General features: G+C 43.8%; 1 protein-coding gene across 1 annotated transcript; it reads right to left on the bottom strand.

The window, feature by feature from the left end:
• Positions 1–4,357: 4,357 nt before the first annotated feature.
• On the bottom strand, positions 4,358–23,961 carry klf13 (Kruppel like factor 13). The gene is made up of 2 exons (XM_074632901.1): positions 23,067–23,961; positions 4,358–10,807 (listed from the first exon to the last, which is right to left on the bottom strand). Exons 1-2 carry the CDS (start codon positions 23,581–23,583, stop codon positions 10,494–10,496), a joined length of 831 nt encoding a protein of 276 aa, XP_074489002.1. The 5' UTR covers positions 23,584–23,961; the 3' UTR covers positions 4,358–10,493.
• Positions 23,962–26,126: the final 2,165 nt, after the last annotated feature.

The following is a 26,126-nucleotide window of genomic DNA, read 5'->3' as shown; positions in this document are numbered from 1 at the left end:
ACACCAGGAAACGGTAATTCGGCCTTTTAATTTCCCTTTCAGATGTCTCCTTCTTCACATAATAAGAGCCTATTAGAAGCCTTAATGCAACACAATAGTTCATAAATATTGATTTTTTTATGGTAAGCAGTTGTCACATTAAGAGGGTACAATTAAAACGCGGGTATATGAATTGAATATCCTCTTTGCTCTATTCTAGATTGCGAGGCCCTCTACCTGACAGTATTTACCGTGCCGTTGTGTTTTAAGCAGGTTGGTGCCTTTGATGCCTCTGCTGCAGTGAGTGGTAATGCCAAACTCCCCACCCTCCCACCTCCCATAGCTAAGCCTTGTTCTCAGCCAGTGCCAGCCTCCAATATCTGAGCTCATCCCACCCGCTCCGCAGGATCTAGCGCCAGCCCTGCCATGCACTGCACTCGAGAGTGGGTGGCATCACATGGCCCTTCAGCCTGCCTTCTGGGGCTTGGCATGGAGGAAGAGGGACGTACACACACACGCACACACACACACACGGGCCTCTGTGTGATTAAGACCACTGCTGCTGCTGCCGCCGCTGCTGACCACATCTCTCCCTCTTTTTCTGTGGATTAATTCCACTGAGTCTCAAAGTCGGCGATGCCCACACACCTCAGTGGAGCATAGACCCTTTTCCAGCCCACAAAGCCTCCCACGCTCTCTACACTTTTTGAGTGTGTCTATGGGTGCACCAATCAGCAGCGGGTAACACCACCCACCCACCCCCCTCATCGTCATCTTCCATCTCTCTCACACAATACTTTCCCTCAGACAATGCAGTCGAAATAACTGCACGATTGAGGTTCGCGCCGTATACACCTGAGTTTATTCTGCATGCAGAATTTCACCTGGGTTTGGTAATCCAAAAGAAAAAGGTGTGACTGAAGAGATAAATCAGTCAAACTGAAACCACCTCCTCCACACCCACATCCTGTCTGCAGGGTGATACCGGCAGAGATGTGCTCTCACTGCTCATATAACTGTCTGTACTTTGCCCCGCATCTGCAGCAATATAACTACAGAAGAGAAAATGTGTCATCCTGAGAGTAAACACGTGATTGAAAGACATGCAGCCCAGAGAGAATACGTGCCTCACCCACACACCTACCAAAAAAACTGAGATCTTTCTTGCGATACGGCGAGATATGTGTGAATTAGCTCGGTGAGTGGTCTGCAGAGGGACCACCGTCACACCGATGAAAGATACAGGATATTTAGGAGCCCAATTTTCCTTGACGACAGCTCCCTGCCAACATCCAAAGCTTAAGACAATAAAAAATGGGTTAAATATAAACTATGCAGAAGTCCCTCATGTTGCCACACAAATATGAAAAACAAGCTCTGGGAACATGCCGGCTGTGATGGCACACCAAGTTGTGTGGCGGTGCCAGGGGTGGCAGCTTGTCTGTGTAGCGTGGTGTGCTGGTGGCTCCAACCTGCCTGGAGACAGGAGGTGTACAGATTGAGCAGGGAGAACACCAGGCTCCTCATCAAGAATTTTAATGGCTTTCGTTCTTTTTCTCTTCCTTCCTTCCTGTCTCGCTCCACATCGCATGATTCATTGTGGAGCAGGCGGAGGCCACGCCTGCCATCTCTGCTGGTGTCGGTGGTGGGCACACTTGGCTTTAAAGAGAGGGATAAATGCACGTTGGCGGTGATTTTATGCCGAGATGGAGTGAGAAACTCTGCATTATGTGTGCCATGCGTAGTTAAAAGTGCACTCTGCTCAGGGGGAAGCTGCAGTTTGTAATGAATCATCCATTCTACTGAAGTCGCAAGTGCGCTGGGTATCTACAGGAAACGTCACACAATTTATCAGTCTATTTGGCCCGAAACACAATGAGGAAGGAAGGAGTCCCCAGCATTCGGTGGTGCCCCACCCATTGTTGACCCCCCCAGCAGTTACTGTAAATATTTGCATGGGTGAAATGAGGGAACAAGGTGTACTTCCTGTTGCAAGAATAATACTGAAGCGCATGCCACACTTGAGAGGAAAGGCTGTCTAACTGAGAAATATCACTCCACCCGTATCTACAGTTCTCTGCTGTAATTCTGCTTTAATGTTTGACATATGTTACAGTCAGAAATGAGGAACTTCCTTAGAGGAAGACTAGTACAAATCTGGCATTAAAGAAACTGTGCAACTTAAACAAAATAAAAAAAATAAAAAACACACTGTTCCTCCTAGAATTAAAATGTTGAATTTATAAGCAATAAAACTGGTATGTCCACTAGCTTATGGTGGCTTATGTTAGCTTACTGTATGCCACTGACTGAATCAGTTCCCTGACTTAAAGGAATAGTTTGACACTTAGGGACTCACTTTCTTGCCGAGTTAGATGAGAACATTGAAACCTACAACGTAGTATTAGGGAATAAAGTCATAATATTACGAGAAAAAAGTCGTAATTTAATGAGAATAAAGTCATACTATTTCAAGAAAAACAAAGTTGTAATATTACGAGAATAAAGTCATAGGTTTACGAGAAAAACAGTGATTTTCTACTCCACAAAAAAGGCAAATTCCCCTCGGTCCATGTGGTTCTTTCTTCGGAATAAATGCAGTTTCTTGCACAATCTTTTCAAGGTCCTGATACTGATGATAATGTGGTGCTGATGTGCCAAAAGATTAAGTATTTTGTTATTTGTGAAACCTATACCAAAGTATTACTTCACAAGATGCTCCACGTTCCTCATTTTCACACAGGCAGCACACTGCTCTATTTCCCCTCTAAAATAACACGTAAAATTACTTTATAATATTATGATTTTATTCTCATAATATTACGACTTTTTTTCTTGTAAACCGCTGGCTTTATTCACGTAGTATTATGAATTTATTCACGTAATATTATGACTTTATTCTCAAAATCTCAGATTTATTTTTTATTCCTCAATGTGGCCCTAAAACTATGTTTTAGAAACCTCTCTCAACATATCTGTACGATAAATATAACGTTAAAGGCCTTTACACATCTGGGCGTGATGAATAAATGACACAGAAATGCAAAATAGGCATACTCCCCTGCCAATATTATATCTCTAGGGCTTTTGTTGTGAAAGGTAATGTTAGAAACTGTATCATGTCTGCCTACATCCTAATGAGCTCTGAGAGCAACCAAAGGCCACCTGGGCCTAGTTGACTCTGAACTAGGGACAGGTGAGCCCAACCAGCACGCAATCAGTGCTCCTATACTGTATGAGCAGAGGAACATTTCACTGTTTGCTCTGGATGCTACGAGCCAGACATGATTCAAACATCTTCAAAGTGAGTTGTTCTTTTATTGTTTGTGTTCAAACAATATTTATCTCTGATAATATTAAGACAATGAGTAAATGCCTGTGCAATGCACTTTATGGCATCTCCCAATGTTTGTGTATTTGATGCAGCTACACCACGTGATGAAGTTAAAGGGGAAACGCATCTGAAATAAAGTCTTCTCTGGTGGAATTTCCTGGCTCTCTCTCTCTCCATGATTCTGGTTGCCTCACATCCATGGCTGAAATGTCTCCAGCCCTCGCCACTTTGGTCACCTTCACAGGTAAGAACGGAAGGACTGGATCTGGTATATGTCAAGGTATCGCTTTGTCACGGGTGAAAGGAGTAATAAAGTTTCCTGTCATGGTTCGGACTATACGGAGTCTCTGTGTTAACAACCAGTTGCTCAAAACTTGATTGGTTGATGTCTTTATTCGTTGTGCTAAAGCTCAGAAAAAGAAAAAAAATGATGCCGTTTTTTCACCACGTAATATTTGCGTTTTGTGTTTAAGTATTAATTACAAAAACAACAGTACGAAAAATATATTGACGTGCGATTAATTAGCTACCAGTATGTAATGGCCTTAAGACTACAGCTGTTTAGCTTAGCTTAGCTTAGCATAAAGACTGTAAACAGGGGGAAACAGATAGCATTGCTCTGTCCAAAGCTAACATGATGTGCCTACCGGTACCTCTGAAGTTCACCAATTAATGTTTCATCTTGTTTCTTTAATCCGTACAAACTGCTTTAATGACTCTTCTCGTGCTACTAGCCCAGTGGTTCACAAACTTTTGCTTTTAGATGTTTTATTATAGGAAATGTATGAAACTAATGTCCAAAATAGTCATAGATTCTGTTATTGTTACTTATGGATGGAATTATAGTGAAAATAAGTTATTCCACCTTTTGTTGGGGACCCCCTGGAGCCCTGTCAAGGACCCCGTGTGGGTCCCCGAACCCCATTTTGAAAACCACTGTACTAGCCTATGTCTTAGCATTTATCATTATCCCATAATGTGTTAATTGTGGCCCAAGTGGCCGCTGTTCAGCAAAAAAACTTTAACAGAAGAGGAAATGACAAATTATAGCTGCTTATTTTATGAATTTATTTCCAAATGTAAACTTCACTATTTCATGCATACAAGTTATGACAACATACATTATTCAACAATCTGTTATTTTTCATATTTGCATAGGACATGGTCACAATATATTGTCTAACATGTAAAAAATAATGCCATAAAAAGGTACAGCAGAGCAGCTAAGACCAGCACATTGACATGTGTGTAGAATCCGAGGAACTGTACAACTGTAATACTTGAATGTAGTGATTTTGGTTTGCTGAGAGAAAATAAACAAAATGACACCTGAAGGTTAGAGTGAGGTCATAGAGAAATGTACTGGCCATAGCTGAGTCGAGAGTTATTTACAGATTAGATTATACTGGTGCTGAAAGGGGAGGCAGCACCATGGAGTCACTACAACAGGCAACTGATGGTGATGGGCAGAGGAGAAACACACAGAGGTATCGAGAGAGCAACATTACGCTGAGGACAAACAGGTATAGGAAACAGAACCAAAAGGCTGGTGAGAGGCTCTCTCTTTGTAATTAAAGGGAGGTCAACAGACTAATCCTTTAAGGGCAAACATATTCAGAGCTTGAGCAAAAGACTTCTTGTCAGCGTGCATTTCTAGTTTCTACAAATGCCGCAGTTCAGGCAGTCAAGCAAGACCACATGGTCAGTGAAGGGTACAGACAGATGTGGTCCGCTTTACGCTGCACGTTCCTACTCACTCAGTCTCTTTTGTTTCTTTTTTACTCAGAATTAGTTTGCTCGTATGATTAAACCGGTTTTGTTCATTCAAGTGATTTTCAAAAAAGAAAGAAAACAACTTATTTGAGATGTAGAAAAAGGTCCATATCATAAGCACAACATCCATTGATCGACACTTACAGCATATAAAGTTGAACCATGGGGCTCAAAATTACTGCAACATTCATCTTTCCCTTCGAAGCCTTTGGTAACAACTTGTAACTGCGGAGCGTCTGATGAGCTCCGTCTCACTGCTCAAGAACAACTCTCCTATCATGGCTGCCTCTTCAAACATTATCCCTCGAGCCTTTATCTCATGAGGGAAGACATGCTCTGTATGTCCTTTACTTTGAAATATTATATATTACAATACTTTAGAATGTATGTTCGAATTGGCTTAGCCTACACATAGAGCCGGCAGAGGGGAAAGGAGAGATTTAAACCTGGGAAACAATGAGAAACGTACCTTGTGCACAACTCACAACGTGTAAAAACCTCACAGTCAAGACAGACTTCTATTCATAACCTACAAAAATGCATCGGGTCCATGAAAGCAGCACATTTATAGCAAAAATGCAATTTTCAATCCTTTGGAATGGTTGGGCGTTTCATCATCATTAAGATTATTTATGTCCAAAAAAAAAAAAATACCTGTAATAAGCCATTATACATTGAGTATTGTACAGCAAAAAAAAAAAAAAAAGAAGTACAAATTAAATAACAAAAGCTACACAATCAAAATGTTTACATAAAGCAGAAAAGAAATATTTAACTTAAAGCACTTTGCATATCAAATATGCAGAGTTGCTTCATTAAATCCTGTACATTTCATAAAAACATGTCACACTTTATAAAACTGTACATGTTTGTTAAATGTCTGATAGTAGGTGTTTTTTTTACCCTCACTTTTGTATCTTTAAGAAGTTACCTTTATAGTTTTGGCACACAATTGCATCGATCATGCTTGTACGCTGAGACCAGTCATGAAGATGAGACGGTCTGATCACTGATATATTTAATTAATCTTTTTTTTTTTTTTTTAAATAAGACTAATGTTAGTTCTTTACATACTAGGCAACAACCAATTCACTTTAATATATTTTTTACAATTAGCAGAAAACAAAATATTTACTGGTACACTGTTAGCATCTTGTAGAAACCTTGTATTTCCATTTTGCCATTGTTTAAAGTCCTTTTTTTTCTCTGACAGATGTCGAAAGCTGTAATCTCACCGGGATTACAATGGTAAAGTTGGATTAAAAAACGCTGAAGTGGAGTTTCATAGTAATTTACAGCTGACATCATCCCTCACATAGAAAATGTTTAAACTAAGACAAATATATGGAGCTCAGTAGAGGAGGGGTGGTTTAAATAGTTTTGTAACATAAAATAATAAAAATAAGATTTTCTTATTTCCTGGAAAGATTGATTTTTTTTAATCTACAAGGACCCTGACAACATGGGATGATTATATAAAATGTAGCCCAGTGTTTTTTTTTTGTTGTTTTTACAGAAAAAAAGTCTCTTTCTTTCTCTCCTTCTTCATTCAAGTAGGAACAAATAAAACCACCAATTATTTGTGCTACTCATCGAGCAAACGTAAGCTACATGATGGATGTTTTGAAAAGATATGAAGGTACAAACAAAAGTCAAAATATTTCAAGAGGTATGATTTTTTGAAAAATATACAAGCATTTCATATGAGACACAAAAAAAAGCAATAATAAAAATCATGACTACATTGCTAACTCACAATGCTGTGGTCTCTATTCTTATGGAAAACTCTAAATAATAAAGAAAATGAGTCACTCCATCTGAAATTGTCGAACATAAGAGGTCAGGAGGCTCATCACCCCAAACAATCCTTTCCTTTTCTGACTCGGAGGAGTTTTTGGATAAACAGGCTAACTGGAATAACCTGCATCCTGACATCAACGGAGTAGTAAGTGTTTCTGATTAACAGGGATAGAAATATTATTTTTTAACAAAATATGGTGCCTTTAAACAGCCCGACAAAAACAGTCAACCTTAATGCTGATATATATTCGAAAGAGTTGCTGAAATGACCTGAAGACAATGGAAAAAAACAACATAAATCAGACTCTACACCTTTCTCCAGAGAGGTTAATCATTATTTGACAACAAAAGCAAGTACAGTAAAAATGGACAATGTACAAAACTGTGTTCAATGGCCTTTTGTGTTGAATTATTCAAGTAGATTTGGTACAGTGAGAATAAAAGTTATGAGACACTCGTGCCTGCGGAGGCCTGTATGTCACTGGTGCAGTGTGGATGGATGGATAGACTGTCACAGTCGGTTTTGTTTTCAGATGGTAGGAGCTTCCTGTCGCCTACTGTAAGTCCACTGACGCTAAAAGGGTCAAAGGTGTTTAAAGGGGTGTTTCACTGAAAAGACCTCCAGAGTGCCCAGTGCTTACTAAGGCACATCGCAGGACTGTAGGATGTTACGAGGAGGCAGGAGCTGGGCCCCGTGCGGAGGCGTTCCTGTGTTTCCAGTGTGGTCGGACACTGACCAGCAGTGAGCACCAAGCACCCAGGAACACCGATAGGAGGGGAAGGGGTGGGGGGGGGGGGGGGCTGGCAGACATTTCTGTGCAGCAACTGATGTTACAACAAAATCCACAAACTGCCCCATATCTGCTTTGCGGATGTCGACCCTGAGGTAAATGTGCAGATTATGGATTAAGAAGTCATGAAACCTGCTTGAGGGGTGAGCTACTCAGAAATGTTTTTTTTTTTTTTGCAAGATAAAGTTACACTACAAAGTCAAAAATTGACTATAAAAAAAGTCATGGATAGATACCACAAAAAGCTGCTCAACAGCTATTTGAAGAGTTTGTGAAAAATCAAAGTTTCCAGAAATGGTAAATGTAAAAGCCTCTCAGTGCTTTCTTTCACAAAGAGCTGCTGATCAGTGGCATTCAAAGTGTCATCTTACAGCCTGGAAACTATTTTAACATCTTACAGAGAGGGTTGTTTTTTTCCTTGTTTTTTTACATGTGGTGTTTTGAGGAAACTACTGCATCGGATCTAAAATAAGGGATGTTTTCTTTCTGGAGGATGTGACAGAGCTGATTCTTCACAACTTTAAAGAGAGATGGCTGCTGTGGAGAACTGGGGACAAGGCCGGCCATTCATGAACTCAACACCTGCCAGACCGCCTCAAAACCCCTCTGCGCTTCCAAGGGCGCAGTTGTTAACATGCATATAGTGTGAAGCACGGGACTGCATGGCCGAGAGTCGTTGGTCGGATGAAGCTATAGCACATGCGATTCAACAGTCTGGAGGGGTCTGACAGGACCAAACACATGGGAGGAAACTATTTCCGGCCGTAGTGCTGAAGCATTAAAAGAAAAAATGTAGGCATAACACAGACTGGCGGGGGCTGCAGCAGTTTGGATAGTGGTGCCCGCTTCCACGGAGGGTTTACTGTGCCTTTTGCCTGACTTATTGAGGCATGTCTGTCTAGAAACACAAGTCCAATTTCTCACGGGACATCTGAGCTTCACAGGGGAGGACGACGTGAGGCTGCACTTTGCTGATATGTTCGTTTTGGTTCAGATGTTTTTACAAGAGTTTAAAAAAGCCCCCTTGTTTGCGAGAGAGAAGTTTGAAAGCAGCTGTTTTGAGAGCTCTGGTTTTTAACTGTATGAATTTGGATTTTTCCTTGGCATTGTGAAATGTGACTCTCCAGCAGTAGTAAGAGGATTTCTCCCTGTGCTTATGGATGGAGCTGGTCCCACCCACACTGCTAGCGTTGTCTAGGTAGTACTGTTGTTCACACGCTTCTCTCTACTCTTATCCTACAGGTCGGATGAACCTGCTAATTACAGCCATTTTTCTGCTCACAGTTTGGAGGGAGGAGGAGATGGTGGGTGTCTCCTCCTGTGTGCTGCTCAGCTCGTGATAAACCTCTCCTCTTTTATCGGGTCCTGCCCTCTCTTGCCTGTCTATCGCAGATAGCTGCTTTGTTTTGCTCCGTGCTCCACCATGCCCCGACTCTGCCCAACATCTGGCCTACATTTGACCCTCCTAAATCAGGTAGGACAGGTAGAGCCAGATGGAAGAGGGAGGACTCCCCAGGAATGGCATGTTAGCGCTCCTCCTGCGGGGCCGTGAATAGCTTCTTGTGGGATGCAGCTGTTTCCTCGAGGGAGGCCACAAAAGGCAGAGCCAGGAGGAGGGAAGTGAGCCGGCTGTCTGGTTCTACCTGTGATACTGCCAACCACCAGCCCCGGGCCTCGATGAAGGGCGGCTTACAAGACTGAATAGAAAGCTTTCATTCACTCTCGTCTTTGGTACTTTTTCCTATGTGCTTCAGAGAGGGATAAACTTTGTTTCAACTAAAGTCCCTTTGTGTCCGTTTTGTGTGAAATACTGGATGATGATATAGCACTTTAAAAAACATGAACAGCTGCTTTGAAACTTAACTGTCTCTATTTAAAGTTTCTGTTAACCCAATATATTCCTGATCCTCCCGCCATGCAGATTTACACAGTATATACTGCACGCCGCCGTTTAATGAAACACATATTTAACCCAGTGTAATGGCAACTGAATATTAACGTTGCAAGAGGAGGAACAGATGTATTTTGTTTTACTGAGGAGGAGGTTTTTTGGGGATCGTTTTGTTAACACACAGCAATTACATTACATGTGAACCCCCAGCAAAACAAGGACATGAGTTCTGTGTACGATTGTGACCGTATGACCGCAGGGCTAGTTTCCTCGAGACGTGAAAACCAACAAAAAAAACAAAGAGTGCAAAATTGTGTTGAGTGTAAGGCTGCTATATGTACTGTATGTTTCTCTTCACCGCGTTCATTCTTTCAAGCTAACAAGGCCATCCCTGAGCAGGGCGTAAAATTCAACCCCTGTTGAATTTCAGAGTAAAGTGATGAGTATATTGTGCAGTCAATGTGAGTACTGTGAAGTACTGTGGTATTACAGAAATAGCAACTGTCTTCAATCCTGAGGTGTGTGTGTACCCCTTCTCCTCACCCACTCAAAAAAAAAACCTAAGAAAAACCCATTTTTTGATAAGACTTGTCAGGGTGTCTGTTTTTTTTCTTCTTCTTCTAAACCTTGTTTAGCTGACTGCGAACATACATTGGACAACTAGCCATGATCAGAAGCTAAAAAAATACAGACGTATGGTACAGAATGTAAATATTGCCATCTGGGAAAGGCATTACCTTCTTTTAGGATCACACGTGTAATTGCACTACAATAAGCAGTTATGTACAGTATGGTACACCACAGCAAGCGCAGGAATAGCAAAGGGGGGGTGGGGGGGGGCTGCTGACAACTGTGCAACACAAGTGTTATGACAAAAACACAGGCCTCGCAGGTCAGAGGCAGAAAAGTGCGACTGGGTTTCAGTTTAAGGCGAGTTGGCGGGGCTGAGGGCGGGGCTGAGGGTGGGGCTGGAGGCATCCGAGCGGCTGTAGTCGCTGAGGGAGCTGGGACGTGTGGTGCTGCTGCCGCCGTGGTGGGGCCTCTTCAGCATGCCGGGCTGGAAATCTGAGTGGCGCCGGGCGTGCTTCATCAGGTGGTCGCTGCGCATGAAGCGCTTGTCACAAAGCGGGCAGCCGAACTTCTTCTCCCCCGTGTGGGTGCGGTAGTGGCGGGCCAGCTCGTCGGAGCGGGCGAACTTCTTACTGCAGTCGGGCCAGGTGCACGGGAAAGGCCGTTCTCCTGCGACACACAGAGGGGAGGAGAGACGTCAGTGTCAAAGATGGCAACATTAAGAACAACAATTTTAGCTAATTGAGTTGTTATCATTTAGCCTACTTATTGCTGACCATTTTCCATTGACATTTTTTTGCACACTTTTTCCCATGTTTGGCATGTTTTAGCAATAGACTGAATAAAATATGGACGTAGTCTCTGCGACGTCACCCATAGGTTTCTGAAGAGCCGTTGTGAAGCTCAAAGTGGGTGGCTCCGACACAGCCTAACACCTAATCCAAAAATGGGCAAAAAGGGTGACAGAGCAAACAGTCAGCAGCTAGCGATCTGGTACGGCACCCAGCAGTCACTCAAGGTGGCAACACCCTCCTTATACAGAACTATAAGCCTAAATATAAATTAAACAGGTCAGTTATATAAAAAATTCACCCACCCCCCGTGCTGTTGTCACGAACGGGGATATTAGCTATAGAGACCAAAACCGTTTTTTGTACCAGGCTGTAAACATGTTTATATCTGCTGTAAAGTTGGGCATTTTACTATGGTGGTCTATGGGTATTGACTCCCTTTTGGAGTCCATATAGAGTTGACCTTTTTTTAAATAGACCACACTTTTGTTACATTCCATGCAGCCAGCATTTTCCTCTTATTTCAGTCGGATATGAAAATCTACTTGCAAAGATGTGAAACCTGAGGAGAGGTGGCTTCAGTGAGGTTCTCCGTGAACATCATGCATGCTGTTATTTTTGCCAAAGTAACATGATTGTTGTGTGGTATTGCAGTGCAGACTTTTTAAATTCATCCACGCTTTAAAGGTACAGTGTGTAAGATTTGGCATGTGGTTGCGGATCTAGTGGTGTGGTTGCGGATTGCAACCAATTGAGTACCCTTCCGCTCACTCCTCCCTTTCCAAGACTGCGGTAACGCGAGCCGCTGAATGCAAAACCGTAGTAACGCCATGGTATCTTTCAGGACCTTCGTCTCGCTCAGAGGTTTTGCACTCTGCAGCTCATGTTACCGCAGTTTCACAAGCGTGTCGGAGAACTACGGTGGCCTTCGGGTAACGTAGAAAACGCGAAAGAGCCAATGTTTTCTTTTGTCCATTAGCTACTGTAGAAACATGGCAGACTCCGTGAAGAGGACCGGCTCCCGAAGAACTCATTCTAGTCTAATGAAAACACAACGATTCTTAGTTTCAGGTGATTATAACTAATGAAAACATAGTTATGAATATTATATTGCATTTCTGCCAATAGATCCCCCAAAATCCTACACACTGGACCTTTAACATGCAACAGTAACATTGTAACTTTGACAGAAATAAAAACAAAGTGCACTATAATGAGTTACTTATCTCAAACTAACTATGCAACTTGAACATTGTGCTGAGATGAATGGGAGCTCATAGCTGATGAAAGGTTGGAATAAAACTGCAAAAAAAAAAGCAATTAAAAATCAATTTTTCAAACTATTCTTGGGGGAGTTGGGGCAGGAATGGTATGTGTCTGTGATTTGTGGTAAATGGGCCAAAACGTGAAATACACCCTTAAGTGCTTTCGGTTGTAGGACTGTTTACAATGGCAATCATTTATATACAGTAAGTTTTTTCAAAGTACTGATAGGGTCAGTGAGTGTAACACGAGACAAATGAAACTCAGTGATGCACCCCGGTGCTCACCATGATCCAAATGGCTCACCACAGTGAGAGTAGTGACTCATTATCACGTGTTTATAGGTTGACAAGTCAAGAAGGCTGCCGTGCAAAGCTAACAGACATGTTTCAGGCATGCTGAACTAGACTGTGTTGTTTTCTGTACATAGCAGACTCTGAGTCATCAAGGATTAATGATCACAGGGTTATAGGTCTGATGGCTCGGTAAAGAGAAGGATATCAAAACCACCCGAGAGATCCTCAAAATATATATTAAAAAGTGAGACAAAAAGGCTGTAGTGAGACGTGGGACTTGTGGTAAATCACCTAAAAATTGGCGCTGTGCTGGAGGAGCAGACACAGTTTAATTATCTAAGCTCCAGATGCTAATCACACTCACAATGGTTACCCAGCCCATTTTCCAACATGCAACTATCTGTGACTCGGCACATGGGAAATTACACCCTTCCCCCCTCCATCAGGCAATAAAAAGTGGGCTATGACACAAATCTACTCAAAGCCAGATGGTACTATATATCTTGTGGTTTTCTTCCATTCTGATGTGGAAACTGTGGGCATGCACGGAACCTGAACGCAGCGCTCTGCATCCACTGGCCAACACATCTAATACTGTACTCCTCTTAGTTCCATTCCACTGAGTTTCTGCCTGACAATAGCTACATCCAGCGCTCTAATTTTACCAGCGTGACCTTGCAGTACTATAGCGAAGGGCGGCACGTCGTACTCTTTTAATGTTATTATGGTACTTTCCTGAGAATATTCAATCACGTCACTGAGGTATGAAAAGGAATAGATGGTGAGATGCGTGAATGTTTATAGGTGGCATGACAAACGCACATCAGAAACAGGCCTGCCAAACGCTTTCTTTGTTCTGTGGTTTCCCTCAGGGCCGCAATGGAAACAGTGCTGTTCAGCATCAAAACACTCATATGCTACCTGATGCCAGAGAGTCTCAAAAACAAGAACTCATCTCGGTCCCTCCCCCCCCTATACTGCATGGTTACAAAACATGCAGACAGACAGAGCAAGTCTAGACAACCCGGTCTGTGTTCCTGCCTGTGACGCCTCACCTCAGGTCCAGACTAACTCAGTCAGCCCTGCCTGCTACAGTTCCTGCGGGTTCAGTGTATGTAAACTTTGTAACTGACATATAGACATTTGCATATTACAGCTTTGTCTCCTTTTCCCCAAAACATCACTGCAAGAGTTAACACACAAAGAAACAACACATCCGCCCTGCATGAGTTTAAAAGTCATAAAAACAAGGAGGCTGTGGTTGTTTGACCCTATTCACACATCCTGGATTAAACCCTGGAGAAAAAGAGGTGGTTTAACTTTTAAAAAACACTAATGTCATTGAAGAGACTCATGATGGTCTGATTTCATACCTTATTAGCAAAGAGGAGCAGCCTGCGCTGCCACCTGGCACTGCAAAATGAGTTATTGGCTAAAAAGTAGAGCTAAGCTCTGCGGACTGCTTAAGGCTCAATAACCAGTGTAACGGATCCAACCACATTAATATTTAACCAGACACCAGAGAGCCAGGCTGAGATATCCAGTCTAACTGCCCTGATACAGTAATGCAGCCATAGTGGAAGCATCAGGTATCCAACAGCAACTCACCGAGACGCATCAAATTATTTAGAGCTTCTTAGAAAATGCGGATGCCCATTTTCACCTCCTGCTAAACTGCTTTTGGCATTTAGGTCAACGATATGAATATGCATCAAAAGTCCTGCTGCTTTAATGTCAGCCTTGAAAGGTTCACTTACATAAAGAGAGGAAAAAAACACGCAATGCCCCAATTAATGGTGCTTCTTTCATAACATGAGGATTGGGCAGTAAAAACCCATTTTCTGGTGACAATGAGGAGGTTTAACGCTTTGATCCTGAGTGGAAATGATGAGAGGGGTTATTTCCCTGTGTGGTAGGAGGATGTCACTCTGCAAGAGATTTCAATAGACTGCAGATATTGCTCCACATCTCTGTTGAAAGAAGACTGCTTTAAGCTGCACCCCTTATACCCTAGCTGCTCTTATTCCCATCTAATTGTCACAGCAGGGCTCCGTGGCGATCGTGACGCCGGGCCCCACCGATTGGTTATCCCATCTCTGGCAGCGTCCACATCCAGGGTGTGGTTTGTGTTTCTCAGAATGTGTCGGTTGCAGAGGGCAAGGGTGAGGGTTAGAGGGGGGGTAATGAGGGAAGCTTTTCCCTAACGAACACAGTGACCCAGTTCCCCGTAAAGTGAGTTACATCATGCACGCAAACTGTATCTCCGCTAAAGCACTAGTGTCCCCCCTCCAAGGCGATGCGATTATGTCACAGGTACTCTTGTTATATAACTGTTCTCTCCGAGGCCACTGGGTCAGTAAATAAACAGCTCATCTCTGCTCCTCTCCCACCATCCTTCTCTCATTCATATCTAAGAGTCTTCGGTTTCTGCAGAAACGGTTCAGAGAAATCTGAGTTGGTCTCCCCGGTGTAAGGGATGCTGTCTGCGAAAGGCGAGATCAAATCTCTTTTTTGACGTGAGCAGCGGCGCAGGAACTCAGTCACCTGCTACCGACTACCAGCATTTCAAACGAGAGTCGATAACATTCCTGGTGTGTCCTCAGGCATGGGCCAAACTCACACAGTGTACGGCTGAAACCTTGATGTGAGCCTGCCATAAGAGAGCTAGAGTAAATAGCTGTGCAGGGTGAGGAGGGAAAAAAACATACAGTTCCTGTGGATACATCAGAGATCACCTTGAAGCTGACTTTGCTCCGCCTGCACACTAAGAACCCGAACAGGAAATATCTTTTACACTGCTCAGAACAAAAACCTCACTAAACCTGCGTGGACTTTTACAAGCAAACAGCTCGACCAGCAGGGAAAGTAAAACTGGAGTCAGACTGTAGATCACGGCTCATTAGAGTTGGAGCTACCTCACTTGAGCGCTGGCTTAGTGGCACAGTCAGCTTGGAAGCATGAAATAAGAGGGACACCACTAACTCCAGAGGTAGGGCTCAGCGCAGTCCTGTAATTTGGTCGCGTGTTTACAACAGACTATGACCTGTAACCAACCAGGAGCCAGCATACAACCATCCATGGGATTTTGGGTAATACCAAAATGACTGTTGAGCCCCTCATCAGCATAAACCACTGGAGCAGACAGGGTTAACCCGACCGTGCCCAGCCCCTCCCTTCTACACTCACCGTCACATGCCGAGATGATCTGAACACTAACGTGTGTGCAGAACAATGAATACATATTAACTTTTTTTGCAGGCAGCGGTATATGCAGGCTTCGCTCGTGCAAAAATAACAACAAAGGGCTCACAAAGTTCTGTGGTCGGCAGAAAGGGAAACAAAAGACGCTGCTTGATTTGAAACATATCTGAGATCAGAAGTGTTTACGTGGCTGCTCGTCTATGAAAAATTAACTCAGTGGGAGAGGAGTCGAATTACCACAACATGTTTTCTCAGAAGCTCCATTTAGAGTTTGTTGCAAACAAGAATAAGTTGCAATAAAGGAGCCTTGGGTGGGTCCGATGCTCGTGACGAGGACCGAGGTCGTCCGGAGAAAGCTCTGAAAACGGGGAGGATTTGATCTATTATCATCTTTTGTCTTTATTGAGAGGGACCTTGCATTGCCGTTGAATAGCACGCCTCCCCTTGTGGGCCTATAGCTGTCAGGTTGTGAACAATAGCAGCAGCCTCGCTCCCAGCAGGAGAGCCACTCCTGTAATGCATTTCAATCAGACGGGCTGTGCGTACTAACCGTAACTCACTCCCCCTTGGTCTGCGCCGCACAGGGCTATTGACATTCACCCGGAGACATGCAAGAGGGGTCGAGTGTGATTCCTGCACACACTTAGCCATACATTACTTTATCCCCTTAACTCTTTAAAGGGAAAGGTAGGGGGATAGCTCGTCTACATTGACCAGCTCATCACATTTGCCTCAATTAGTTAGAGTGGGCACTCTCTTACAGCCTTGAGAGCATGCTAAAACAACCTGCAGCCTTGACGTGTTGCAGGCAGGCAGTCTCCTCGTCTTCTAAAACCCTGGTTAACTAAGGACAAACAGCTGCAGCCTTTTAATGGGTGTTTACAGTTGGTCGGCAGAAGCAGGTGGGTGCAGGGATGCCCCATCACGCGTGACTCTCGCTCACGCAGCACAATGCCGGCTCATTCCACTGATGGAGTCTGACACGATAGCTCAAAATGTGGTTTACGTCCTCACTAACCAGCATCCAAACAAAGAGCCACAGCCCTGCTGGATCATGAGAGGCCTCACCACACTGCAAAAAGAGGAGATACAGGCTGTCCAATGTTATACCTGATACTCTGAATATTTCCATGTCTCAGAGAAAAATGCCCTCCTTCCCCCCAAAGACTCCACAAAACACTTCTCATCTCGTGCGAGGGGCCACACCCCTGTGTGTCGTGGTCTGCCACAGTCTGATTTATCACGCGGAGAAAGGGGACACACCTTACATACCGTAGGGAACATAAACAGCCCGGCTAGAGACAAAACACTCCCTCTGACATGAGCTCCACAGCCCTTTCCACTCTTATTCAAGCTCAGCACAGTGGACACAGTCAGAGTTTAAACTCTCAGACGGGACCCTGCGAGCGCCGGGCTGACAGGGGTGTTCTCTGCCGCAGAGGTCACAGCCCTTCGAACGTTAATCAGATTAGCTGCAGATGCAGCTGAATAAATGACCTACATCAATGGAGGGCATTGACAGTGAATATGGCGGTATCTTACCCCACCCCCACCCTGTCGCACTGTATATTCTCCGTCTTTGTACTGCAGATCCCTCCCTTTGCATGCGAGATGCGGTTGGCGGTTTTTGAACAGGAGAGCTGAAAAAAAATGTTCCACAGGTCTGTATCCCTCTCTTCCTGCCGCTGGTAATCAACACCGCGCCACAAGCCGTGGTCGGGGCTCGGCCTCGCAACACAACACGCTTCAGCACCTATTTTGCTTTGCAGGCTGGAGGAGGGTGGGAGGGGCTGGTGGGGGGGATAGACAGAGCAGCTTTTATAGAGCTACTCCAGAGCTGTCTAAAGAATACATGAGCCCTGTGGGCCACTGGAAGCAACATACAGTCTTAGGAGTATCCACCATGCATGCTTGACTGCTTAATCACAGTTAAATCAGATTTACATTCCAACGTTAGTGAGGAGCTACCCTACTGTGAGCTGGTACAGTATGTTTCCATATAGCCTTGCATATGGACAGCATGTGCCTTAGCACATGCCTCAGAGATGTCTTTCATGGAGCAGGAACGTTGCACCAGAGGATTAGAAGTGGCAAGATGGCGGCTCCACTTTGGTTTTATTTACATCCCGGGGATCAAGTAGATTTAACTAATACCTTGCTGCTTCCATCGGATACATAATGTACTGCTACACATTGCCCTCACGGGCCAACCAGATTTCATTCTCGAGGCAAATGTCTTATCTTACAGCAGAAGAAGACGCATCAGTAAATTTATAACAAGATTAGGGCTACGTTCCAAATCACATTCATTTGAATTTTTACTTTTAGTACATACTGCAGCTGCCCTTACAAAGTATATACTGTTGCATGCTGTATGCATACAATTAGGACATGCTACTTTGTTATAACGTTGCACCTTGAACTTTGACCCTCTTGCTCATATATCCGCTGGGCAGAGGATTGCAAGCCAGAAAAGCATGCTGGCTTGCATATTGCAAAATATGACCGGATGAAGTATGTATTTTTGGCAAACTGCATTTGACATACTATGTATTGGGTCATATTAAATCATTTTCTGGCGTATTAAATAGTATGGGAGTATGGGTATTGGAACGCACAGTTAGAGTCTACAGTCATGCTAGTGGCTCTGTGAGGATGTACTTAGGCTTAGTGGTGCTTTGAGCTGAATGCTAATATCAGCATACTAACATGCTTGCAATGACAATGCTAACATGCTGGTGTTTAGCAGGTGGTGCTTACCACACTTACCATCTTAGTTTAGCATGCTAGCATTTGCACTAAACATAAAGTACAGTTGAGGTTGATGGGAATGTCATTAGTTTTGCAGGTTTGATCATAAACCAAAGTACTGGACAAATTCAAATTTTGACCCGATGATTGCACAAGATGAAGAGTCAGGAGATTTATACATTAATACAATTCATCCAGAAGGGAACATGTACCACATTTCTGTACCTGTTTTCATGGCAATCCATCAATTAGTTGAGACATTTCACTTAAAACCACAAACGTCAACCTCATAGTGTCAGAATCGGAAAAGCGGACAGAGGAGTCGCCCCCTGCTGGCTATTAGAAAGAATGCAAGTTTATGGCACTTCCACATTGGCTTCACTTTTCAGACCCAGAGGTAGCCCGCTGGTCTGTACCCAGTTTGGGTGACGATGCATCTATTAGGTATTGAGATAATTCACTGGACGAGAGAAAACGGACCTGCAAGTGGCGCGAGAGGAAAAGTCAGGCAATCACCAAAGTCAGTGAGGTTCATCCTCTGAGGACCATGAATGTCTGTATAATATTACATGGCAATCCATCAAATAGTTGTTGAGATATTTCAGTCTGGACCACAGTGGTGGATCGACCGACTACATGCCACTAGCATGGCTAAAAGCATTTGTAACGTCACCAGAATGGCGACAAATGGAAACTGTGAGCGTCTCCTGACAGAGCCAGGAGTCGTCGTTTTATTACACATCAGGAGTTCAACTGGGTGGGATGGTGGAAATCCTGCCGTGTGGCAGGTAGACAGACTGACCTCTTGTGCCCCAGTAGAGTTTATACCCATCGCTGTGCCAAGGTCAGGCTCAAGCAAGAGCAGGAAAACCCCATCCCCACCCTGCTACCTCATCATCACTGCCACCAGCCACACAGGAACACTGTGCACTCTGTGTAGCAGTGCAGCCAAATATAAAACCACTGGCAGAGGTGCAGTATACATAATCAGAGACTCCTGCTTCTTTTTTCCATGTGGAATTTGGGATAATTTGACATTAAAAAAAAGTGTCATTAACCACAGTTATTCGGCTCAAAATAGAAAGCATGCATGAATAACTGGGTCTACATGGCAGTGGAGCTGTACTGCCAGGTGGTGCCACTTATTTCTTTTAGGACAGACAGAAGAGGGATTTACAGCCATCTCACAGTATTAGAGGTACCCCCAGCGGAACACAAAAGACCTCCAGACAAAACGTCAAACCGACTGTAAAATATGTCATTATAGGCTCTTTGTCTTTGTGAAATATTGACCCTGTTCGTCCTGGTGATTCAAATAGTTTTCGAATAGCTCCTGGACACTGACAAGGTGGCCTTTTGTGAGGCCCAGCTGTGGGGGGCGCAGAAGGCCCAGGCTGTTCTTTCTGAAGAAGATAGGACTTGTAATGAGCTTGTCAGGGGCCATCTCTCCTTTATAGATGGCAGTCTGCATGACACGACCGGAGCAGAGTAATGAGGCTTCACAGAGAACACCATGTACTTCATGACCACAAGATACCTCTCGGGAAAGTGGGTCTTCATCGTTAGAGTCGGTTATGCGTCTTAAGACAAAGAGTCGATAAAGAATGAATGAAAAGAAACCAGCTGGTGCTGAGAAAAATCCTTTGAGAGAAACAGAAGCAGTTTCTTTTATACGACCTTCATTTGTTCCATTTTAGAACGACATGACTGCATTTTCCATACTGCAAGATAAGTATATGTGTCGGAGAATAAAGCCCCACCCTCCCACAGCATGGAGATCAGACAAAAGCTGTCTGGTAACCTTTAGACCCCTCAACTGTGGAGGATTCCTCGCCACAAAACTCAATGCAGTTTAATGAGCGATTTAAATTCAGCGTGTTCCCTCATGTCTGCTACATCCATCCTGGTGTCCCTCTTACACTGCAGAAACCTTAAATGAACCCACTTAGTCTCCACTAAGGGAACCCGAAACCAGGAACTTATTAATACCTTTTTAAAAGAGATAGTCCCCAGTTACTCAGGATAATCCACAGGCCTCATTCGGGCTTTTTTTCTAATGAAAATTGTTCACAGCAAGGTATGTTTCCTGGAAAACACACTGCTGTTGAGTTTGTTTCTCAAATGTACATTTTGAATGCTATGAGCTCTGCACTGCTCCTCCATTATACTGGAATGGCAGGAAAAAATGCATCAGAAGAGCAAATAAAGCTGAAACTATCTTCATGGCTTTTGTAATTTGTAATTTAGGAGAGCCGACCTTTAAAAATCCTCCTCCTTAATAGCTAAAAACATCATAACATAAACTAAAAAATACTCTCGCATGATTTAAAATAAAAATGATGATGCCTCTCATAAGACATTACTAGTGGGTGAAGTTCAATTTGAGCTAGTAACAGGATTGATTGCATAAGAAACACAGTGTAGCTCAGGTTCCAGCTCTTCTTACACACAAGAACTGCAAAAGCCGGGAGGATGATGAGGCTTTGGGCGTTACAGAAGAAGACAAGCGAGGACGCCATGTCCCTGGCTCTTTGTTTAGAGCCTATAACAGTGTTTCCCCCCCCTCAATTAGATAGCGGTGTTTGGCTGTAGCCGACTGGGCTGAGATCCATTCTCTCCTGACTCTGCTAGTAGGGGCTGAACTGAGGGAAACACACTGCAAGAGTCTGGCTCTGTGAAAGCACTGCAAGGTTGGCTGTGGCAGCCCAGCTGAACTCAGATGACCCACATTCTAGGACCATCCAATCAAATGAGCAGAAAGAACCATTATTATCAGAATTTATGGGATGCAAACCAATTGCGAAGCCAGACGCGGGAGCATATCCAAACAGAGAGGCAGGCGAAAGGAAACGCTTAATAGGCAAAGAGACAAGGGCAGGGCCTATAGGGAGGAAAAAAGAAAAAAAGCTGCACTAAAAACACATGGTCGGGGCTGAAGGGAAGCACAGGAGGCTGGTTCCCACTGCTGCTGCTGCTGCAAGTTTGGCTGAGACGAGGCGGTTGAACTGAGGTGACTCACGTTCTGTGACTATCCAATCAAATAAGCAGAAAGCCAGATCCAAAACTGTATAGGACACAAACCAATCACAAAGCCAGACACAAGAGTGTATCCCAAAAGAGAAGGCAAAGAGACAAGGGATGATAGACAGTAATAAAGCTGCACTTAAAGACACCATTTAAGTAATGATGCTGGAGTATTATGTATACCCCCATGCATAAGTCAAATTAGCTCCTGTTCTTTTGACAAACACTGATTGCACCAAGCTGCAGCTGGTGTAATAAAAGGTGGTGCATAATGTAATTCTCAATAAGAATGAATCAAACTGGACTAATCTGCACCACGTAATAGTGTATATAGTGTTTCTGATCACATCTGGCATCCATATGACATTCCTCTAAAGGATAGTACATCTGGTCATATAAGGACACAAAGCCAGACAGAGGAGGGGGGAGTGTGTGTCTTGATGCAAAGGCAGGCAGGCGAGGAGAGAAGAATAGGCATTGAGACAAAAATTTAACCCTGTGAGGATGGATGGGTCACCGATTTTTTAATATTGAGACAAATAAGGAGTGAGTTATGCAAAAAAGAAAAGAAAAGGGGGCTCAATGTCAAGAAGGTATCCCACCTATTTTGCATTTTATGTGCACATATTTATGTGGAATTAAATTCCTATATGACTCAGATATATAATCCAGAACTATTGTGTTTGAGCTGTCAGGCTGATGTACTTGTATGTGTTTGTGTGTGTGAAGAAAGGAGGATGTAGAGCTGCAGAGGGAGCTGGAGGAGAGGCTCCTCTCAGTCGAGGCTCAGCTAGCTGAGTCTGTTGCTGGCCAGATCAGCTGGCAGTCTGTCTAGCGGGGGTGTGGCACATCACAACAAAGGGCTTTGGGCAGACAGGCGACTGCACACAGCTCTTATCATCAACCCCCTCAATTTGAGTCCATCTACATCTTTACCCCCCTCCTCTCAGTAGCCTATGCAGAGGAATGCAAAGAGCAAACATACTGTATGGAGGTCCTTCAGGAAAGTCAAACCGTATATCCTGCTTATCTGATTCACTCTGCAGGGTGACTGGTACCGGATTGAAAACTTTTTTGCATGCCCATGTCAGTGCTTCCTATATTCTGTGATGGTGATGTGCGCATTTTGTTTTGCACAAAGTTGACTTTAATTAACGCGCGCAAGATGAAAAACTGGAAACCCGATCTGCGTAGTTTAGTTGTGCGTTTGGCACTGCAGGTTTCGGTTTGTACAGACTGTCCATTGCAGGAAAAGCAGTGACAAAAGCTTGAGTGGGAGTGGCACTATTTTGGACTCCCTCATCCCTCCCTCCCACCCGAAATGAAAAGGACATTTCGCAAAGTTCATCCAAGTTACAGGAACAATGCAGATATTAAACTATGCGCACAATTTCTGGCCTTTTACTGTAACTGTGGAAGCAGATTATTCTCATTTAGGGTGGACTGTTATTACGCACATAGGCTATATATGACTCGAGGAAACATCAGCCCTATAAATAGATGAGAATTTAAGAGAAACCACACTTCTGATCAGTATTTTAATATCTCATTATAGGCAATGGAACAATAAGTCAACACACATTTGCATCCAGTGAAACTGACCTGTATGTGTCCTTAGATGGGCTTTGAGGTGGGATGATTTGCCATAAACTTTTTCACAACCTGAATAGTGGCATTTGTGCTTTTTCTGAGGTGATGATTCTTGCTCAGTTCGACCTCGCGATCTTTTGCCTCTTTGTTTGAGCGCAGGATCGGAGATGGTGGTAGGTGTGGCAGAGTTTCCATCATCATCATCATCATCATCTATGAGGTTCGGCGTGCTCTCATCCTTTATTATTATTTTTGCCTGCTCGGCAACATTGTTGGGAGTCTGCTGGTTAAAATCCGCCAGGATCCTCGCCACCACAAAGAGAGAGGAGTTGTCTCTCACCAAAGGTTCTTTGATTTCCTCTCCGGTCCTGGAGGAAGAGGACGGGCTCTCTGGTTTAATCATCATCTCCCTGTTATTCCCTTTAGGAGGAGCGTGGACAATTGCACGGCTGGACATTGAAACAAGGCACTCTGCTGCAAAGTGATCCATTTTGTCTTTGAAACAGCCTCCTCTGCTTCTTAATGACATTCAAAAATTAAAAATGATGGTCGTGAGAAAAAAACTTGTTCCGTGGTTCCCTTTGTGTGTGGTGAGGAGGAAGACGAGGAGGAGGAGGTTCTCATCAGAGACTTTATGATCTTACCCGGCTTTCCAATATCGTCAACATCCTGTGATATATAGAAACGCCTCGGACACAAAAAAAAAGAAAAAACGCAGACAAGCCTCCTTTTCAGAGAAACCCAAAGTCTTTTTTTGCTTTAGTGCAACGACGCTGGTGACAGGACCTCTACAAACTTGGATGCGTTAACTCCCATCGCGGCTTCCAGCACTCTCCAGCTATAGTGAGCGTGTCTCCTGAGCGCACTGATCCGGCTGGTTGTATCCATGCTGGGGGCGTGTCGACCGGCAGCGCTCGGCAGCCTCGTCAGAGCAGCATGGCTCATTCATTGGGTGCTGCTTGTCCCCAAATGCACCGAACAATACGAGTTACTTGGAAGTTTCACCACAGGTTGCCTCTATGCATTCAGATGATGTATCTCACAGAGGCGACACACAGTTATATGCACTGCAGAGACCTTTATTATAGGAAGCATATATGCAATTTTCTTTTATGGTGGGGTGGATCATTCTGCAGCATCCAAAGCCTGCATGCATGTGAACTGAGATCTTTTATAGGATTTGTTAGAAATGTATGCAACTGATGATCAGTTTCTTATATCATCACATTGGAGAAGATGAAACCAGAGAATATTTAGGGATTTTTGCTTGAAAAATTAAAAAATGAATGAAATTATGAATTGATGATAAAAAAAAAATAGCTGCAGATACATTTTCTGCAACCCACTGCTTGATTAAAGAGACTGTTTGTAACTTCTTACACGTATAAATCAATCCGGGTCGGTGTCCCATGCGCGCTCGCATGTGGCTACGCTGTTCAGACTCAGACTCCAACACAAACTACACGGAAGCACCAAAACCGCAAAGTTGTATCTAGTGAAGCCCGTCTGTTAAACAATGTTGGCCGCGGTCGGAGGACGTGGGGGAGACCGTAGCTTTGGTCTCCAGGGCCGGAGTCTCTGCTGTCCTCTGCTCCTCTGCTCCTCTGCCTGCCTGCTTGCCTTCACTCACACGCCGCGCTCGTTCTCACTATTCCGCTCCACTCTCACGTGCATGCGCGCACACTATACACTGCAGGAGAGTTAGTTTAGCTCTGAGAATATCTAGTGAATGTACAGTGGACGTTTGTGCAGGAATAAATGCTGCAGGTCCTACAGACCAACAGAGGTTTCCCGTGTCTTGTGAAGTGACGGGGGTCCGCAGCGAGAAACGTTATCGTCTCCGACCAAAACTCCGGTGTCTCCCCTGTTCCCTCCGGCAGGCGGTCGGGAGGCTGAAGCAGGAAAAGCCAACACTAGGATCAGCAGTGATTCATGGAGAGACCTTCGTCTGGTCAGCTAACATTACTGCCAAGCAGGTGAAATATAGAGTGATATTGTGGTTTTAGCTGACGTGTGTCGCCTCACTGTTTTGAGCGATGCTCGTTCATGTCTATGTAGAGCGAGCACAAGCACAAGCCTGACGCTGACTTTCGTTGACTTAACGGCCACAGGTGTCGCTGTTAACAAGCATTTCTGATTCTTACAAACAGTCCCTTTAATAGACTGATCATTGCAGTCATGCTATTGGTTAGAAAAACAAGAAAGTTTGGCTTTCTATAGATATGATAGAAAATCTGTGTTGAAGAATTAAATTAGAACATTTCCTCTTTATACACTGAATGTGCAAAATGTTTGTCATAAACTTATCTGATGAGGTGAATCTCAATAAAAGCCATTATGCCATATTGACTTACCTTGTTCCATGCCAACCCGGTCTCACAGGAAGGCGTATAAATAGTACGACATTACACGGACAACGAAAAACGTCATGGTTGGGCTTAAAATAAGTATGTAAACTAAGTACAATACATATAGAAACAACATAACATATGAACGGGAAACACGTCACAAACGTCACTAAAAAACGTGTGACAAACGTCACTAACATAACTTATTACACGGCTGTTTTGAATACTCTATTCTGATTGGTCAATCACGGCGTTCTACAGTCTGTTATTTCTTTATAGCAGACCGTTGCTATGTATAGCAAACCGTTGCTATGGGCGCAGCTCTGATGTTATACTCTGGCGGACTGTTTTTGTGTCAAATTATTGATTTCTTAAGTAAGTAGCCATGTAATAAGCGGGATAATGTACAGCTAGCAGGTCATTGTTGTGAAAGAATCCCCTTCAGGGCGATGAGAGACCCTCAGGGCGGCATCGCCCTGTCTGGGTTTCTTTCACAACAATGACCGGCTGGCTGTACATTATCCCTTACTTACAAAACAAAACACCACCTCCCCACTCGCCCACCAGAAACGGTCTTTCCTGCTTTTTATTCTGCATTACTACTGTAGCTCTGATCATATTTACGTGGATGCCTTTACAGTCAGTAAAGAGAATACATGGTGTACAAATTACACGCCAAAAGCAAGAAAGGCGTTCGTATTGCACGTTAAACGCATTGTGCATC

The sequence above is a fragment of the Sebastes fasciatus genome, chromosome 4, assembly GCF_043250625.1.
Source record: "Sebastes fasciatus isolate fSebFas1 chromosome 4, fSebFas1.pri, whole genome shotgun sequence".
NCBI classification, from domain to species: Eukaryota; Metazoa; Chordata; class Actinopteri; order Perciformes; family Sebastidae; genus Sebastes; species Sebastes fasciatus.
Note: the sequence above shows the minus strand (reverse complement) of the source record. Positions and strands in the feature narration are given on the sequence as shown.

Bases quoted from the DNA above. Each gene is read 5' to 3' on its own strand.
- klf13 (XM_074632901.1), bottom strand. From the start codon at position 23,583: ATGTCATTAAGAAGCAGAGGAGGCTGTTTCAAAGACAAAATGGATCAC. The intron at 10,808-23,066 runs GTCAGTTTCACT...TGTGTGTCGCAG, and splicing joins CCATCTAAGGACACATACAG to GAGAACGGCCTTTCCCGTGC.